This window comes from Lepisosteus oculatus, chromosome 20 (assembly GCF_040954835.1).
Source record: "Lepisosteus oculatus isolate fLepOcu1 chromosome 20, fLepOcu1.hap2, whole genome shotgun sequence".
NCBI classification, from domain to species: Eukaryota; Metazoa; Chordata; class Actinopteri; order Semionotiformes; family Lepisosteidae; genus Lepisosteus; species Lepisosteus oculatus.
In genome coordinates, this window is record NC_090715.1 from 2,926,427 (window position 1) to 2,946,268 (window position 19,842).

The 19,842-nt window shown below is 44.0% G+C and overlaps 1 protein-coding gene across 6 annotated transcripts in view; it reads left to right on the plus strand.

Moving 5' to 3' along the window:
- The window catches only part of fto (FTO alpha-ketoglutarate dependent dioxygenase), a 188,308-nt gene that overhangs the window by 14,167 nt on the left and 154,299 nt on the right, over positions 1-19,842 (plus strand). For 5 of the 6 annotated variants that reach the window (XR_011182826.1, XM_069181257.1, XM_069181254.1 and 2 more), the window contains exons 2-7: positions 10,304-10,381; positions 11,922-12,510; positions 14,785-14,910; positions 16,353-16,463; positions 17,466-17,545; positions 19,075-19,218. Coding sequence is in view for 5 of the 6 variants with exons in the window: in XM_069181257.1 (XP_069037358.1) it covers positions 10,304-10,381; positions 11,922-12,510; positions 14,785-14,910; positions 16,353-16,463; positions 17,466-17,545; positions 19,075-19,218 (1,128 nt within the window). In the remaining variant the exon portion in view is untranslated. The remainder of the gene's footprint in view (positions 1-10,303; positions 10,382-11,921; positions 12,511-14,784; positions 14,911-16,352; positions 16,464-17,465; positions 17,546-19,074; positions 19,219-19,842) is intronic. The other variant, XM_069181256.1, reaches the window with a different exon arrangement.

The following is a 19,842-nucleotide window of genomic DNA, read 5'->3' on the forward strand; positions in this document are numbered from 1 at the left end:
ATTCGTTTTTACAGATAACACGATTTTTAAAAGAAAGTCCGTACTCTTGATTTTAATGAGTGGGTGAGATGATTCACTATGGGAGAGACACTCCTGTTAATGGTCACGGCAAGCAGGAGGAGCCTGTTGCAAAAAGCGCAGTCCACAAGTTGGGACTACACCCTCGATGGGATGCCAGGGCATTACAGGCCCCGTGCGCAGGTTTTTCAGGGATATTTCACCTTGACAGCAAGTTTTTGGGAGGTTGGGAAGAAACTAGGGTACCTGGAGAGAACTCCCATGGATACAGGGAGGCTCTACGGACTCCACACAGAAGTGCCTCAGAACAGAACTCAGGGCCTCAAGCTGCCCTGGATGATATTCGAATTTAGAAAAAAAGGCATTCTTGAGTGTGGTGTACCAGTATCAAATAAAAAAAGGTTGTAGTACTGCTGGAAACTTTCACTGGCTGATGGATGTCTTTGTAGATTTATACTCTTTTATTTTAAGCTCAAAATTCTCATTAGGAAGGAAATTTGATGTTTAAATTAATGTTGCAGTTCTGAATGCAAGAGAACATTGCTTAGTTAGATAAGTATGTTTATTTTTAGCTACCTGGAGTACACGTCAGACAACAAGGTTTCCTTACAGTGTGAAATTTCAAAAGCGTAGATCACTTAAGGTTTCAGAAAGATACAGTTTTTTTAATTTCATTATAAGGTGCTAGGTTTTTTGGGAAAAATTTTCTTTTGAAGGAAGTGTTCCCCATTTGTTGAGGCCCCTGCTTCCATTAATACTGAGATTGGCCAAATAGATATAGTTTTGTTTTTTAAGTAAGTGTCAAGTCAGAATATTTAGAAGCACCGCAGTTTTTCAGTGTCTTTTGTTGTTCTATGACTGACGTCTGCCCTGTGGTTCTGTTCTAGAGCTCTCTTTTTTTTTTATTCCTGGTGCTTTTCGATCTATCCAGGAGAAATGAAGGGACACAAAACTCAAACTCAGACGATCCCCGCTTGCAAAGTGCAGATCCTTTGGCTCGTCAGCCGTGCTCAGGTCTCGCTCTCTGCTGTGCCCTCGCCCTGAATGACGGACAGACCACGGACCGAACTCCTGCTCCTGACTCGCGCCTGGGGAACACCTGGATTAGTCCGACGCCAGCCCTGTTCCCTTTAGTGCCGTGTGAGCTTGCTGTGCGGCCTCTTCGGCTCTGCATTCACAGCAAAGTGGAAGCTGCTGAGCTGTCACTAGATGGCACTTGGATATCACTGTATGTACAGCTGCGCTCCCCGCTTCCTGTAGCGCTTCTCAGCTGAGTGAACTTCAGATGTCAGAGCATTTGTTTTATTGTTAAAGGGCATAGTGTAATATATTCACCTCCGTTCCAGCCAGCCATTAAATGCCCCAGAACATGCCCTCCTCCAGCTCTACCCTGTTAACTGGACTGATTTGGTGTAATAATTAGCAGAATTTAACACTAACAGGGGTATTTAGCAACACCTGCCATTTATTTTAAAGTGTCTCTGTACGTGACAGAATCTGCATTCTGGGAAAAGGAAATGAAGCAGGTCAGAACCTAAGGCCTGCACAGCAGCAAAGGTTTTGGAGCTGCTGTTTTCAGTGGGTTTATATTAACCTCCCTTTAGTATGTGTGCTCTGAGCAGCACAAACAATTACATTTTCCAATCAGCATGCTGTAGCGGGCTTGTAAACCTCCCCACTGTTAATCTTTCACGATTCAGGCTATTGGGAAAAGTAAAAAGAAGATTAAGTTATTAAATTCCTGGTAGAATATTTTCTTTTGTTCAGTAGTAAAATTATAAAATGAGGGGCACTTAAGCGAAACTTTTTTTTCTACAGTATTTGGCATCGCGTTTTAGAGACATTATAATTTTTGATGTATTCCTGAATTCCAGCAGACATCAAGTTAATATGACATCAGAGATGTTCAAATCGGCTTTTTACCACCCTTGTTTTAAAAGTATAAGTGTAACAGTGTCACAGTTTGTAGGAGTGGTGATGGTTTGCATTTGTTTGACGACTCCTAAAAGTCTACAAAGCTGATGAAGTCTAATTTTCAACATGCTTAATGGTGAATGAGCATACTGTATGTAAAAGATTTTATGCAAATGGTTGTAAATCTCCCTTTACAATCTCTATGAACAGCCATCCAGTTATTTTGAAGAATTAGAGAGAAGTAATGTCCTACCATTTGTTTTCAATTTTATTTTAATTTTTGAATTTAAAACAAATCAATGTCATTGGGCTTTGCATATGTTAAGTTCAAAAGCAGAGACACGTTTCAGAAGCAGTCCCTGCATGTGTGTTGCCGAATGTAGCCTGAAGTCCAAGTGTTTGGTGGAAAAAAACAATTAAAGAACGTTTGCCTCATTCTCCAGTGGATAATGCAGCAATAAAACATTTACTCTCACTTGAAATGGATACAGGAAACATACCTTTAGTCCACCAGATTTGCAGGAGCCTCCTGTCAGTGGAGGAATTTAATCAGTCTGCCCCCCCTCGTATCAAACTCTGCAAGGCATTTCGTACTGCTTGACACCAGACCAGGATTATTCAAACAAGGGCACTGTTCCTGCGATCAGGTCCATACAGCTCAATGCCCTCATCACTAAGGTGGGCATGTTGTGAAGTGGGAACTGCATAGTTTAGAGCTGGCACTGATGAATATGTGAGCCTGCTAGTGTATATTTGGTTGCAACACGTTTTGCCAGGAAATTACTTCTTTTCATTACTGTAGATTATACTAAGATATTGAATGATACCTGTTCTACAGTCTTTCGTCAAAAACATTTATTTGATTGAATTTCTTGGTATGGAAATCGAGTTTGAAGGCACACCTCTTGCACAGTAACAACTGTTCATTTTTTAGTTAAGTTAGAATGACAGATTTCTCAGCTTTATTTTTTTTCTTAAAAATCAGCATGCAGACCCACAGTTTAACAGAGCTGTTTTACAGATTTATTTATTTTTTTTCATCTTGGCTAATAGTCAATTCAGTGCTTTGTTTCCGAAGCCCGGATTATATCGGGATACCATACATTGACACATTCTCCAGTGGAGCAGGAAGACAAATGAGATGGGTGCAGAACACGTTATTGAATTGTTGTTAGGAAAGATTTGAAATCCTTCACTTGGTAAACAAAATGTCAAGTTTCAACCATTATGGTGGTTGTCTGTACCCAGTTAAAGAGCATGACAGCTACAGGAGTTGAAATTTAATGCTCTGGCTGCTTATTGATCCACACTGCAGCTGGCAAGAAGGGCAGTGTGCACAGAAGACCCACAGTGGCTCTGTCCTTGACACTGCCTGTGGGACTGGCTTGGAGGACAACTCTGTTCCTCCCTTCGCTCCCTGGATGCTCTGATTGGGGGGGGGGGGGGGGATCGTACGGCTGCACTTTGCACAACGATATCGATTTTAGAACGGGTGAGCGTCTAGCCTCTCTCTCTCCCTGCCTCCCTCGCGAAAGCTTTCTGAAACACTGACATCTCCTTGACTGCTCTTTGGGATTCGGCTTTTGCTGTAGTACAGCACATTTACTGCCGAACTGCTAATCACGGCCCGTTAATGAATGCAAATTTCCACGCAGCACAAATCTCGGTGTGCCTGTATATAAATAGGACTCGGATGAAAGGGGTTTGGAGTAATTGAATTAGAGTGCGAAGAGCAGCAAGTGTATAACTAGCGATATCAAAATGAAGGAATTTCAAATGCAAAAAAAAAAAAGTAGCTGTGCAAGGTAAGTACGGGATAAAGGCACAGTAAACTGCTCAGCTTTACTGTTCTACCTGGATCATACCAGCTTAACATTTTCCTATACGTGCGGATGATAGATAGGAAAATTCCTGGTCTATTTACAGTGAAGGCGAGCATTTGCTGACAGTGCTACACCTGCAGTATACCAGCTGTGTGTGGTGGGGAGGGGAGGGCAAATCTGAAAATAGCTGGCCCCCATCAGGGTGCTTCCAAAGGCTGACAGGAACGTGGGAAGGTGTGTTTTATTCCTGGGGTTTGCAAGAGTTGGGGAGAAATTCACTTAATCTAAGTGATGGATGATTTATTTTAACACCTAGATCCCAGGAAAGTGCTGGGAAAATATTATGCGGGACTAAACTGGGCACAGCATTTGCTAGTATAGAGTGGAACCTCGTGCAAATATAGATAGATCACCTAGATATTCATATTAATAGTGCTTCCTTCCACTAACATGCTGCTAAGTGAAATGAACAATGTTCCCCTCCAGATTGAAACAACAATTAGTGGACCTTTAACTTACTCCTCTATGCCTCAGAGAGAGGCCATTGGCAGCCAACCCATTTTTCAAACGCAACTTGCGTTGTTTTAAGCATAAATTAACTCTTTGCTTGTGTGAGCCGGCGAGGCGTGCCGTGCGGAGCGTGTGGGAAAGCTGGAGGTAGCCCGTGATTTATGGCCAAGGGTAACTGAGGTTTCAGCTCCTAGCGCACAGCCAGGATGCGGCCTGGCAGAAAGGAATATGAAGCAGGTTTAAGATTAATGTTTGGTGGATCAGCGGCAGGGTTAATTTTTACCGACGTGTAATGCACGTGGGAAACTGAAAAAAAAATAGTTTTTTAACTTCAAGAAGTTAGTGGCAGTATTTTTTTTGTCTTCCCCTTGGTTATTTTTTAATTATTGACACAGATAACGGAGGAAATTCTCCTGCCTGGAAGAAGTCGTCTGCGCTTAGACATTACTTGGTACAGTAACTGTTGTGTGACCGCGTGACTGCTCAGCTGGTGACTGGCTGCTCAGATTAAAATTAATTCACAAAAATGCAACAGGTTGGCATTTTATCTTTAAACTATCAGGCCTCCCAGAAGGACAGTTTATTACAGGAATATTTTTCTGTGACTAAACCAGAAGCACTGGTTTAGTACTACCTCTTAATTGAACAAAGTGCTTTATTTGGTAAGTAAGTGAAGTGAGGGCACAACTAGTGCTGAGAGATACTGTAGGTGTATATAATAACCTTCTCTTCAGTGAAGTGTGGGATTATAATACCAGGTTTTCCCTATTCTTTACAGCCGTTAATTACATTTAAGTGCAAAGCTCGTTTCAAAATGTGCTCATTCTATTTTGATTCAATCTGTTTTCAAAGAATATTCTTGTAATATTTGTTAACATTTTGCTTTAACATTGGCTACAATGTTGTAACATATTGCATTAAACATAGGGGATAAATAACGAAAGTGAGTCTTATTTCATTAATACAAGTCTAACAGCTTGTGGGGTTTGTTACTATTAAAAGAATTTCCATTATAAAAAAAAAATCATCCTGTCAATGCTATTGAAGAGAGACATGGTTCCCTGTGCTCATTTTAAAATTTAGTTCTCTCTTAAAAAAGTTAGTCAGGGTTCAAGTGTTTCAACATCTGTTATAAAGACGAATGATAGAAGTCTTCTTCCCAGACAGCGGACTGCTGTTTTCTGCTAAGCTGGAGAATGTGTCTAGATTCTGAAAGGGGGAGTCAATACTTTCTTCTGTCTTTATAAATTCATGTGTTTAGAAATTAAATGCATCAAATGTTACGATGCATTGTTTAATGCTTGATCTGCCATCTTTCAAACAAAACTCCTACTGGACGAGTCCACGATCTAAACCCTTTATCAGTGTCTGTGGGGATGAATTGTGGACGTGCACTTTCTTGAAGGTCGAAAGATGTAAAACACAGAAACTGGAGCCATTAGATTTTGTCGAGCTGTCTATCCACAACTTCACACTGTTAAATCCTTCTGCTGATCAATTCAGGTTGTAGCAGTATACTGCAGTGGTGTGGATTGTAAGGGCTGGAAATTGGGGAGTCTTGCCCTCTGTGTCTCTAGATTTGAGCAGCGGGTTAATTCTCGTCAGGACACAGAGGTCTAACACCTGAGGAGTAGTCTGCCCAGTGACTGCAAAGCCACGTCATTCTTCAGTGCCAGAAACAGAAGCATGTGATTTTGAGGTTCATGTTCCTGTCTGACCGTGAAAGCAGCTTCAAAGAGCTAGACTTGGAGAAAACAAAGTTCAGCGCCATTTTGTTTCTCCAAATGCAGCATAGTAAAAATTCCCGGCTTTTCTACCTCATTTGTTCCTGTTGGTGTTACCACACATCTCCACTGGAGGTTATTGTAGCTGGGAAAATCCGTGTTGTACAGGTGTAAGAAGTCAGAGCAGAGGTTTAAAATAAGTTTATTACGAAGCTCCCTGGAGGAAGTCTGTCCCCTCAGAACGTTTAAGTCTGAAACGGCTTTCATCTTTTGAAGACTTTCCTTCTCTACATCACTGCATGCAGGGAACACCCTCTTGTGATACTACATAAAGAATAAAATGCCATGTTTGGGGAAAAAGGACATTCAGAATGAATGTAGTTCAGGTGGGGAGCTGCGTCAGCATGCGTAGGCTGTAAAGGAACAAGTAATAGGTTTATTCCATGGTGAAAAGAGAAGAAAGGAAACACAACGTTTCAGCCGTGGAGCCTGAGGCTCCACAGCCAAAACGTTGTGTTTTCTTTCTTCTTTTTTTCAGCATGGAATAAACCTATTATTTGTCCCATTCAGAATGAATGTATATTTGAACACCGGTACAAAATGCAAATTTCATAGAACTTCCAGCGGGCAAACATCCCACTGATGCCTGGTCTGCTTAAATTAAAGATCTTTTACAGTCACAATAGGTGACCTGCTTTTTAATTGTGAATGGAAAAAAGAAACATTTTAACTGAACCCTGCAATGCCAAAGCAAGAAACTGTACAGACACTGCGCATGCAGTGCTCAAATAAATACAGTAGTGTAACCTCTCAGTAGTGTTTTTCTTGCATGTTCAGAAAATTTCTCTCATAATAGGGCAGTATCTAAAAATCTCAATGTGGGCTCTCTTATTTTCTTTGAGTACAGTCTTTCAGTAAATTAATAGCTCTGGCATCCACTGCTAATCTATTTATTAACGCCCTTAAGGAGCCAGGCCGCTGTGGTTCAGTGCTGTCTGGAATTTGAGGGGTGTTTGAAGAAGCTATGGAGGTGTGTGATCACATGTATGTGCTGTGTCATCTCACGGAGCCTGGGCCTGCCCTCTGCTTGATGGGCCTCCAGTATGTTGAGCGAGAGAAACCGAAGGACTGTTTAGGCCCGGGGCTGTGCTAAGTGGTGCTGTTTGTTCAGGTGCAAGGGGGCATCGATTTTTTTTTTCTTTCCCAATCTGGAAAAAAAAAACAAGGTGGGCATTCCCTTCTCTACCACACAGCACATTCCTGCAGCTGGGTGACACCCAGAGTCCAGTTTTTGCAACTAAGAGCCAAATGGAGTGGGGCGGAAATGGTTTTGATGCGCCTGCTGGCAGAGCCGTGAGTGTCTGATGTTTTACAGGCGGCTTGTCAAAATCTTTGACTCCCTGTCAGTGTTGCGCAAGGAGGCCATTTCTGAGATTAGTGTCACACAAATGTTACCAGTTTACTCTATAAACGGGGAGCTCTATTATGTACACGCCAGAGCATTCTAAATCTCTTCTTCAGTGCGTGCCCTCGGGGGCTTTCTCAGGGCTGCTGTGCTTACAGTAAAGGCCTGTTCTACCTCTGCTGGTCTCCTGCTTTTTCAGCTCCCAGGGCTGAGCTCCTGGAATCTGCTTGGGCAGTCTGGGAGCTTGAGTCTCTAAGAAACTCAGGAGTGATTCATACAGCACTGTCCGCTGTACCTCCTGCACTAGTGTGGCATGATGCAATGACACTGACAGAGGTCTTCATTGAAGGTAAAAGGGTATGAAAGAAAACAGTAAAGGACGACACAATAAACCACCAAGTATTTTTTGTTCAAAAGCGAAGCACGGAAGAAAAAAGACCAAAAAAATAGTTCAGGCTAACTCTCAATTGCTCCACCTCAAAAGGTGTTTGCCTGTGTTCCCCTGCACCCGGAACAGGAAATTGAGATTGCAAGATGCTCTAAAGTAGGTGGTGAGTGGTGTGAACCTGTTCTCAGTCAGGAAACTGCACACTAGAGCCTTTACGTGAAAGTGTTTTGTGTATCTCCAGTGGCTTCAGGCTGGAGGTGCGCAGGAGAGTTGAAACTGCTGTGAGTGTGAGAATCTTGAATGCAGTCTGTTGTCGGGTGTGGTGCAGTGCTATCCCACAGTGACACACACCTTCCAGTCCAGCTCATTCCTGTGGCTGGTGGTGTGCTGGTCTGCTGTGCTCAGGGAGAAAGCCAAAGAGGCCCTGGGCTGCTGCAGGACAGATCTTCAAACTGTATCTGGCCAGAACATTGGCCACATAACCAGTAGTTTTAGAAGATATGGAAATAAATAAAAAATTCTGTTGATTTGTTATACTGGTGGGTTCATTTTCATGTCTTACAGTCATTTCAAAGTTCAAACTTCCTTTCATTTTTAAGTGTAGCAAAATAGATCACGCCTTAACCATTTTTGCGTTCACCGGCAATGAATATGGGGCAGGTTATTCTTATTATTCTTACTTTCCTCTTTTTTTTTGTACCCGCCACGTTATTTCTGCATAGTATACATATGTATATATCGCCTCCTTGCTCTCAGAGGCGCGCCGTTTCTGACATTCCCTCACAGCCCATCTGGTGTGGCTGGTTTGTCTTTTTTTTGTGGAATTTGCGAGAAGCTTGATGTATTTGACATGTGCGTGACAGCTTCGTTGTGTGTGAGCGGAGCAGTGTGCTGGCCGGCCCAGCTGTGTGTGTATTTGTCTGAGCATCGGACTGAGTAGCCGCGGTTAGCCAGAGCTGACAATCAGCCTCCCCTCTCCAGCCCTGAGCGCAGTTTAATGTGCTGTGCTTTGGCCCTGGACTGGCATTTGACACCAGCAATGAATATGTGTCAGGTTGTCTGTTTTGTTTCCTCTCCTCACCCTCCGAGCAGCAGTGGCCATGAATATTGTATATTTCACCTTAGCATCTCCGGACACTGGTTCCGTTTTTTGTTGTGTCAATCTGCACACGTTTCGCTGTCTGAAAATGAGTGAGAAGGAAATTAATTAGCAGGCGGGCAGTGTGCCTTTTGATTTCAGCATCCTTGATGACCAGGGAAGAGAACAAGCAAGCCCCCAAATCCTTCAAAACGTTTGCTGAAGATTTCAGGGAAAAAAAGTCTGTGATCCTTTAAACCCTCTGCTCTTAATGCTATACGCAGATTTGCAGACAGTATTGTCTTTTTTTAATGAACCCTTTACATTTTTGAGTCAGGACATAATCCTTGATGTTTGCAGTTGAATGGTATTTGCCAGCACATTTTATTTCCTTTTAAACCTCGGCCATATTTTTGGCAGAGTCCTCTCGCATTCCAAAAATGTCCCACATGAGATCTTTGGCATTATCATGCCGGTGGAAATGTGAACTCCGTGTTGTAAATGTCTGTTCTTATATATGAGACATGCTTTCTTTACACATTAGTGCTATTTACTCTGGTATAAAAAAAAAGTTATCCTTGATCTTCTCTGTAAAAAAAAATAGGGCTTTTACCTCAAACTACACTGTGCTCTGCAAGGAATCCTCCTCTTGTGCACCTGTGTGAAATGAGTAGAAGGTGGATACGGGGAAGGGCTACACATCTTCAAATTTATTTGGGTTTCGGGGCTTTTTTTCACTGTTTATTAGATTCACAGGTCCGAATGGAATGTATCCCAATAAAACCACTTTGAACTATAGGCCAGGTTTGGGTTTTATGAGAAGGACAAAGTACAACATGGGGCAAATTTTTATAAGGTTGCAAGGAACCCCACTTCCATTGAAATAAATGGAAACCTGGAGAACAGAAAGGAGCCACTGAGTAGCAGTCAAAAAAATAGATAATAGATTCCACTGTGTATAACATCTGCTGAGGTTATGGTACTGTGTACAAAGGCTTTCTGAACAGAAGTTGGCTGAATATGGACACTGTAGAATTTTTTATAATTTCTTCACATACAGTGAAAATAAGTAACAATGGAGAAGAGCATATGGCTAAGAGATGACCAGTATAATTCCAGAAAATTATTATGCTCAGCACAGGTATTGACAAATGTCTTCTTCAATGAGAAATGTTACGTTGGAAGAAGCCAGGGGTATCGGCTTCAATAGCATGACTGGACAGCCTGTTGCCCACTCCCACACCCCTTGGGGTAAAGAAAAGTGTATTAAATGCACTTCCACCCAGTTTCCACTTGTGTCCCCCTGGTTCACGTTTCATTGTTCTCTAGGCACACGTGAACGAAACTGTCCTTCGACAGGGGGAAAAAAAAATGTTTTTGAAAGTAGTACATTGCTTTTTTGTAATGGGAGTCGACTTATCCGAGTTGTTCTTGTTTATCCAGAAACAGAGGCTTGTAAAAGAGCTGGAAGGGAGGCGGCTTCCCTTCTTGGCGCCCGGTGATGCAGGTTTCCAGCAGCTGGTAAGTGGCACTTCGGCACAGCTCTGTAGGGCGGAACTGAGTTGCTTTATCTGGGGATCTGGCTAAGACCCACCTTGAGAATCTGCAGTTATTTTACACATCCCTGTGTGGTTATGCATAGTTTATTCATAGTTATTCTCCAAAACAAAACCTGTTTCTGTTTATGTACACGTATATATTAAAGGGAAACTCCAGTTCCGATTTCTCAGACTGGTTATTAACTCTTGCTAACAAATTCATTGACAATACAGAAAAAATTAAGCACAGAATCATGAAGTTTGTGAAAGTACTGTAAGTCACCATGTTGAATCAAGTCACATTCAAGTTCACAAGAATTGCCATGTGATGCGGCCCTTCCTGCTCGCTAGTTACCTTAATGACTAATGTAATGTGATGTATGAGTGAATAAGTACTGATTATACAGCAATTTCAGCCCATAAATGTTCCAACGTGATCTGCATGCAGAGTTAACAAGTAAGTAGTATTTGGACTATGAGAGATGTATGGTATTCACAAGCCTGTTAGTTTACAGTCTAATAAGGCTATTTTATGTCACCAGAACTTTTGTTGCCTCATTCTGAATCCTAGGATATGGTGCTGCGCATACCTGGAAATGTCTAGTTTGTGATATAAATTGGAAGTTTAACAACTTACTGTGTACATTTTACTGTTATTGCGGTTTGAAATGCAGTCATCAGTGCTACTTCTTTCTAACCCCGAAATATTAAAATATAAATGAATTCTACTGTCGCCAAAAATAAAATATTAGAGCAACAGGAGGAGTTTGTGCACTGTGTGGGAGATTTTCTCTTGCTGTTTTGCCATAATGAATATCTCAGGTGTGTGGAGGTTTATTTGAAGGTAAGGTATTAAAGTAACAGCAGCGGCAGTGCTGGTGAAGCAGGGCTTTGCTGTTGGGTTGGCTGGGCTGTGGCGGTGACTTAATAATAATAATAATTGCTTACACTTATATAGCGCTTTTCTGCACACTCCACTCAAAGCGCTTTACAGGTAATGGGGATCCCCCCCACCACCACCAGTGTGCAGCCCCACCTGGATGATGCGACGGCAGCCATAGTGCGCCAGAACGCTCCCCACATCAGCTATCAGTGGGGAGGAGAGCAGAGTAATGAAGCCAATTCATAGGGGGGGATTATTAGGAGGCCATGATTGGTAAGGGCCAATTGGAAATTTGGCCAGGACACCAGGGTTACATTCCTACTCTTTTCGAGAAACGCCCTGGGATTTTTAATGACCACAGAGAGTCAGGACCTCGGTTTTACGTCTCATCAGAAAGACGGCGCCTGTTTACAGTATAGTGTCCCCGTCACTATACTGGGACATTAGGACCCACATGGACCAGGGTGAGCGCCCCCTGCTGGCCCCACTAACACCTCTTCCAGCAGCAACCTTAGTTTTTCCCAGGAGTCTCCCATCCAGGTACTGACCAGGCTCACAGCTGGTGGGCTTCAGTGGGCTGCCAGTTGTGAGTTGCAGGGTGATACAGCTGCTGGCTAACTTGTCTCTGGGTTTCCTGCAGTGGGAGACGCGCTTCTCCAGCCTGGCGCGGAGGCGGGCGGTCGCGGTGCCCCCCCAGCTCCACCGCCAGGTCCAGGCCTCCCTCTGCACCCTGCTGCGCCGCGGCTGCCTGCTCCGCGACCTGGTGCGCGTCAGGGACCGGGACGTCTTCACGGCCGTGTCCCGGGTGCTGCTGGGCCGCCGGGGGCACACCTACTGCTACCTCCACACGCGGCTCTTCGCCGTCCCCTGGCACGAGGAGGGCGCGGAGGCCACGGGCTGCTGCGACGAGGAGCTGGGCGCGGCCTGCCGGGCTCTGGGCGAGCTCAACCGCTACTTCCGCGCCGACGCGGCGCGGACGTGCGGGACGCGGGGCGTGGCGCCGGGAGACGGGGAGGCCGGCCAGGGGCGGGACGTCCAGGGGGCGCCCCCATCCAGCGGCACCGAGTTCAACGTCGCGCTTGTGAACTACATGGACCCTGCGGCAGCGAGCTACCTGAAGGAGGAGCCGTACTTCGGCATGGGCAGGATGGCGGTGAGCTGGCACCACGACGAGAACCTGGTGCCTGGCTCCACGGTGGCCGTGTACAATTACAGCTGCGAAGGCACAGGTGGGGGAAGAATGCAGCCGCCCCGTTCACCCTTAGCAGATGGCTGGAGGGCAGCAGGGGCTTGACTGCAGCCTGCGGGCCCTGTGCACTGTCATTGATTCAGGGTGCACTTCCCGTTTCCTGCGTGTTGCCTTCTTATCTCTCCCGTTGACTCTTTTTGGCAAGTGGTTAAATGATGTCTTTTTGCCTGCAAATGGATTTGTATGTTTGATCCTCCTCCTGTCTTCCATTGGCTCTCTAGTTCCTGATGCTTTCTTGAAGGTCTGTGTAATTTACTCTCGGATTGGTTGCCAACTCATCACCAGCCCCCCCCCACTACACAGGAAAACCTGGAACAGAACCTGCCAAAGCCATTGCTCTGGGGTTCCCCAGGTGCACATTCCCTCTCTTATCAAATGGGCTTTTTTATAGTTGTTGGCATTATTATCTCTATTGCAGTGATTTGTCATGTATGGGTTTGCGGTTGCTTCCTGCTGGCTTTATTGTTCTGCTTTCCCCTCTCAGGGCTCTTGTGCAGTTGCCTTTGGACAAAGACTGGCCTCTGTGGTCCCTGAGCTAAGTGGTAGTTTCTGTAGAATAGGCAGCGGATTAAAGACTGATTTGTAGACGTAATTATTTGCATAACAAATCAGCTGTACCATTCTCCTCCACCTAAAGCAACGCTCAGTTCTTCATATTGCAAGAAAACGCCTGTGCTATAGATATAAACTAGTAACCATGCTTGAGATGGTACTAATGAAGCATGGTGCAGCTTTCAACAGTGTAGCTGCTGTAATGCTCCCTATGCATGTTGCATTGATCTAATCTTTTTAAGTGCTGCCTTAAAATGTGTGCTTCCACTATAGTCTGTACAATACAGGTATAGTCTGGTAGAACTACAGGCAGAAATCTGCTCACAGTTCAGTTAGTATAATTTTTTAATCTGTTCTGTAGTTATGATGTTCCTGTGTGCATTTAAACAAACACAAGCATGGTCAAACTCCAATGAGACCTGCCCATGGTTGGGTTGTTTGCTAATGAAATGTCATGTTGGCTTTGTTTATATCTTTAAGCAGAAACTACTGAAATAAATAACTGAACTGTTGGCGCACGGAAAGAGTTGCTGTTTTCGTACGAGCCTTTTCTCAGCCATCCTTCTGGAAGTGTATCATTTAAAGCAATAATCAAGCCACTAATAACTCATTCATGAGCCACCCCCAGCACATTCCTGGCGTGTTTGGGTCACTAAACAGAGCCAGGAAACTCTCAATTTATTTTTCTCACTCTTCTCTCTGCCTTTTCTTTTAACGCTCTGGGTTATTATCTTTCTCTCTTTCAGCGGTGATTTTTAAATTTCTGAATTGGAACCACTGACTGCCCAAATTGAGGGGAAGGCCGCTTGGATGCGACTGGGACTTTCCTATTGCAACAGACGCCCTCTTTGAATTTTCCTCCCCCCATTAAACCAAAATGGCTGGGAAGCAGTGTCATTTGCAGCTTTCAGAAAGCGTTCATGGGAAATTAAGTTACAATTTATCCTAGCAGAGTAAAGAAGCAACGAAGAAGGGCAAAAAGCTGTAGAAAGACTTTAGTATTGATTTTCCGAAGGGTGTAGAGTAGATCTTGTTTTCTCATTTGTGTAGCTAGTGTGTGATGGAGCAGCCGGCAGCTGCAGCACAGCACCTAATTCCGACAAGGCAGACCTTTCATTCCTCTGCTTTCTCCCATTCTCCAGCCAGAGTCCCGGCACCAGACCAACTGCAGTCGATTCCGATGCTTGCAGGACCTCTTTCTGTAATCTTTCAGTTTAAAAAAAAAAACATTTAGAGAAGGTATGAGCATTTTACAGTTGTAGATGTTTTTTTTTTAAGGAACAGCAATTCAAAGGTCTTGCATTGTTTGCAGTGTGCTTCAGCAAAATTCGAAATCTTAACCTTACTATTGTCTCAAACCATTCCCGTGCCGCAGTAGGAAGTTATACTTGCAAGGAATTTATGCGTGATGCCTGGGACTGTATTACGATCTTGTGACCTGCTCACTTCCCGGAGTTGCACAATGCAGAGAATTCCACTATTCTAAAAGGCCCTCCCTCTACCTTGGTACGGTACACTTCTGAACCTCTGGAATCCTTACATCACTCTAACAGGTTTTTGCAATAGTCTGAGGCCACCTACACAGACGTGTTGATTTATACATGAAAAGGTTGTGGACTTCATGGAGAAATCGTGTGTTTTAAAGCAGCAATATACTGTACTAATGCATGACTCAGAGTTGGCTGTTCGTCTGTGTTGGCAGATGCTGACCCTGGGGACGGAGAGCTGGATGGGGCTGCTTGGCGTGTTGGGCTAAAGGTGGCCTGGGACATCGACACACCTGGGCTAGTGCTGCCCCTGCAGTCCGGTGACTGCTACTACATGCTGGGTAGGGCCGGCACGTCCACTGCTTTTCTCAAATTGCACTGCACACCACTAGGAAACCAGAAATCCAGAGAGTGACATTTATTCACATTCATGCTCAGAAAGATTTGTAGATTTGCACAGGTACAGTATCTATATACAGTATTCCATCAGTTGAGTCGTTGGAGAACAAATCCTCATTTGCATGTGCATTTAGAGGAGCGGTGTGAGTCAATGACCTTGCTCAAGGGAGCATGCCACCCAAAATCGGAACCCAGGGTTCTCCAGTCCACAGTCCAGGCCTCCAACCACTGATCCATGCTGCTGTCATTTCAGATACGTGTTATGTGTTATAATTACAAAACAGAACTCATAGACAAATGAGTTCTACTATTACAATGGGAACATAGAGATAATACAGCTCTGGCAAAACACCAAGCTCGGAAGAAGAGCTCATAAACGCATCCGTATCAGAGGCTACACACGAGAGTCTGGTGGAGATGGTCACACAGAAGGCTGACATTTACGGGAGCAGATTTTCTGAACTGTTTGTCTCCGGTTTAGTTTTTGACGGAGCTCAGTATGTGTGTGTTTGTAGATTTTTACAACAAACATGCTAAACGTTAATAAAACTGACAAAAAGTCTCTTCGTCCTGTTGGCTATTGCAGATTCAGATGATTAATGCCTTAAGGAAGTGCACACTCAGGTGTCGGGGCAGAGTAAATGTAGACCAGTGACTTTCAGGCAGCTGTGTAATGCTGCGAAAGGGAAGGAGCCAGGTCCCTAAGGTGGGAGTTTGCTGAGCCCCATGAGATTGGATTAGAAAGGTTAAGAAAACCAAATGTTATTTTCCTAAGTGCTGTGACCTAGTCTTGATCATGTCTAGATGGAAATGTGAGGCCAGTAAGTGCAGCACTGCTTGGTCACAGAATGTAAATCACAGCTCTGTGCTGATGTGTCCTGCAGATGCTTCTGCCCCAGAAGACTCTCATTTCATGCACAGTGCCTCCTCCTTCAGACATATGTAGAGCTTCAGATTAGACTCTCTTAACTTTTTATCATCTGTTTTTACAACACACTCTTACTTAACATCAGATTTCTCTTTTTTTTTAATTATCTTCACCTCAGTATTGGTTGATCTTGTGCTTGCAACCCCTCTTTAACTGAGAACCCAGACAGTGTTTCTCACTCTGCGCATGCTGAATAGTGAAAACTGTGGGTGGAAATAACCACTTTGGCTTCAGTCCTCACAGGAGTGATGACACTACCAGAGCTAGAGTACAGGGTTCCCTTGTGGCACAGGTGTGCAGTTACTACAGTGCTAGAGATGCTTGCTGGACAATAATGCTGTAGAGCTGTTAGTCTAGAACACATGAGCTGTAAAGCCAGCTTTCCATTTTGCACCAAGCCCTTTTCCAAAAGTTTTTTCTCTGAAACACACTCCAAACTGTAAACCTTTCATTGAGGAATCGCAGTACATCTGCAAGGAGACCTGGACTGTGGAGCTGTCCTTTTCCACCCAGCAATGCCTGTCCAAAAGAACTGCTCAATGTGTGCTGCTGAAGACAGAAGATGGGGTACTTGAGATTCCAAATGTATAAATGGGGTTTTGCCGTTATTTCTGGGCACAGTATCTCTGTGTTTATGGCAGTAGATGCATACTTTCTGAAACAAAGTTTTAAGCACTTGAAGAGACCAGAGGGTCAGTGTGTGGATGGGCCAGGATGTTCCAGGGAAGTTCGTTTAGTGTGGAGAGATGTTTCCACCCCCAAGCCCTGCATTTCCTTTCCTGCTCAATTCCTCAGTGCCGTGACCTTTGTGTGGCTGATGCTGAAGCACTAGCCTAAGAACTGAGTAGCCATATTAGCACCAGAAGGAATTTTAGCGGAGATTGGAATATGAAGCTGATCCCAGGCCTTTCAATAATAAAATTATCCAGACTCAATGCCCATGGGACTTCACGCCCATTGGAATCAATAACTTTAAAATCTTCGTCTTCCTTTGTGAGCCAGAAAGAAGGAATTGTTATTGTTACATACCAAAAATCATAATATGACTCAACAAAGACCGTGTGAAATATATATTATTGGAAAATAAAGTATTTTTAATCTCGGATTGATTTGATCACAAGATTCAATTCTGAATTTAGAGTCAAAAAAGATTGAACTTATTAATCACTTAAGTTCTTTTTTCAGTTTTTTTTTGATTAAGCAACAGGAAACGCTGGTAAAACAAAGCATTTCCATCCTACATTCCTAGGTTCTTAAATAATAAGGAGGCCTGTTCTTTGAGCCTTATTCAAACTGCGGCTCTAGGTGAAAATACATTTCTATTTTTACGGCTCCTACTTGCCTCCAAACCAATGACAGTACACCCTTGCAATAAATGTTGAACTGATTAATGAGAGAACATAGCAAAGTGTACAAACAAGAAGAGCCCTATTCTTATTTAAATAGGTGCCGGCAGTTGTTTAAAGCTTTTATGAAGGAGATCCCCGTGTCTCTGTAGATTAAATTGCATTTTTAATATCTTTCCCCTTGTTGGATTAAAGTGGAGGATGTGTTCTAATCTGTCTGTAGATGATCTCAACACGACCCACCAGCACTGCGTCTTGGCCGGTGCCTCGGCTCGGTTCAGTTCCACGCACAGAGTGGCAGAGGTAAGCCCTGGGACTGCGTCTCCGAGCTCGTTAACGCGGGGGGCAGGAGGGGCAACTTGGGCAGGGATAAGCCCTCTGAGCCCCCTTAATTCGAGGCACGATTACATCTTCTTAGCTCTCCCCTTTATTAAACCTGCGTCGGAGCAGGAGCTGTGTGAAATCGGCCCTGCTCGGCCTCCTCCCCACGATAGGTTGGCAGGGTGCAGACGTATCATTGTTAGCACCCCCGGGCCCCACTGATCTGTTATGCGGCGAGCGGGGGGTGTTTCTGCTGACTGTGTGGGGTTTAGCTTGCACACGTGCGCCTGAGTTTGTGTGAAGGGCTCTGCTTTCTGCGACGGCCCCACCTCCCCACAGCGCACACCCGTCTGCAGGACTGGGAACGGGCTGTTTTTTTTTTTCCGCCTTTGACCTGGGTTCATGGCCGGCTACTGCCTGCTCATCTTGGGTTCCCCCAGAAGGGACGTGTTCAGGCTCGTGGTGCTCGTCGGTCCCGGTGGGTCATCTTCGCTGCACTGCTACAGAAATGGGGCACATCTTCACAGCCCTACAGAACTGACTTTTCTTTAAGGGCTTCTAAATGATTAATGTTGTGAATTTTGTTTTTGTTTGATTTTTTTTTTAATGTGGAGCGGAGGGGCACAAAAGTAGCATTGATTGAACTAAATAAATCAGAACTTTCTCTTTCTTTTCAATCGAGTCTTTCAAAATTAAACTTCACAGGTGCACCAGGAGTTTTGAAAGTCAACATCTCTTACATGGATTATTTTGAAGTTTTGGCTTTTGGGTCAGAGCTCGTGTCTGTCAGAGATCTCCAGTTTTATAATTCACTCTCTGCTCAGTCTCTCAGAGACTGAGCCTCCGTCTGTTGGCCTTGTTTGTCGGCTTCTTTGTGATGGAAAAATTTATTAAGCAGTACACATGTTCAGATCTTCTAATCCTCTTGTCCCCCAGCAGAAATCACATGAATTGCAACATTGTTTTCATCGTCATTGATATAAAATAACATCAGATTGTTCTCTCATGTGGGCTAAATATTTTATTTTAGGCTGAGATGAGAGTGATGTATTATTTGTCCTGTGAAACACACTGAAGACCAGCTGTCCCACAGGGTTCACCTTCTGTACTGGCCACTTGTTCACTGACAGCAAAACTCTCATTCCTTTTTAAGGACTCGTTTCCTGATCTCAGCCTGCTAACAGAGTGCAGATAAAACATGAATATCCCAGGGATCATTTAAACCAAGAAGGGCTGAAAACCTTTTGTCTTAAGGGATGACAGAAGAGTGATTTAGTGTTTCTAAGTTTGTTATATCTGAATACTAGATCTTCTGTATATAGTGGTTGGTAACCTGGTTGCGTATTTGAATCATTCATTATAAAGTCTTCCGTGTGTTCTGGGTTGTTTCAGTTAGGCAGGTGAAAATAAGTCAGTCCCTCATAATTGTCTGTCTTGCTCTTGTTTGACATCCATACATGTAGAATATTTTCCTGTATAAAGTGGCCTGATTCAGCCTTTTATTTTCACAGTGTTCAACAGGCACACTGGACTACATCCAGAGACGCTGTCAGGAGGCTCTGAAGTTCCTGCGCTCAGACCTGGACTCTGGCACCCACACTCTGCGTTCTTTAGAGCCTTCTGTTCTGCAGCATTGTGAAGAAATCCACAACGAGGTATGATTGGTGATGCAGTTGTAGCCGAGTCTTGACTGGTGGGCCTTACACCCTTAACAATCATGTTGTTGTTGAACTGAAGGATTCATTCACCGGTTACAATTTGTTTTGCACTTGTTAGAACTTTTGCATTATTAAACTTGCAATTGCACAATCACTGTAGCCAGGTATGGAAAACTTTATCCTGGACTAAAGCACCTTGACAATCACAAATTCCAAATGCAGTGTGTTTGGCAGCTTCCCAAGAGGCAGATACACAGCACCTTTGGCAGCCAGAAAGCCTGTAGACTTAATGCTACATTTAATTTTTAAACGGGTTGGAGCTTCCAATAATTGCTGAGTTTTTGTCTGTCTTAAAAAATCATTTTGGTTAATTTGCTCATTCAGGATCAGTCCTCAAGTTCCACAAAAGCCATGTACTTCAGGGATGAAGCAACTAGGAGGATATATCCCTTTTGCTTGAATGGGAGAGCATCCCTGTGTTTCAGGGTGCACAAAGGGTTAAACAAGGGGTGGTGTGGTCCATTCTGGGTTGTCCCAGGGTGCTGCTGAGTATGTCACCGAGACTCACAGGACAGCTGATTTTTTTTTCTCCCTTTTTTTGTGTTAAACTCTGAAATGTCA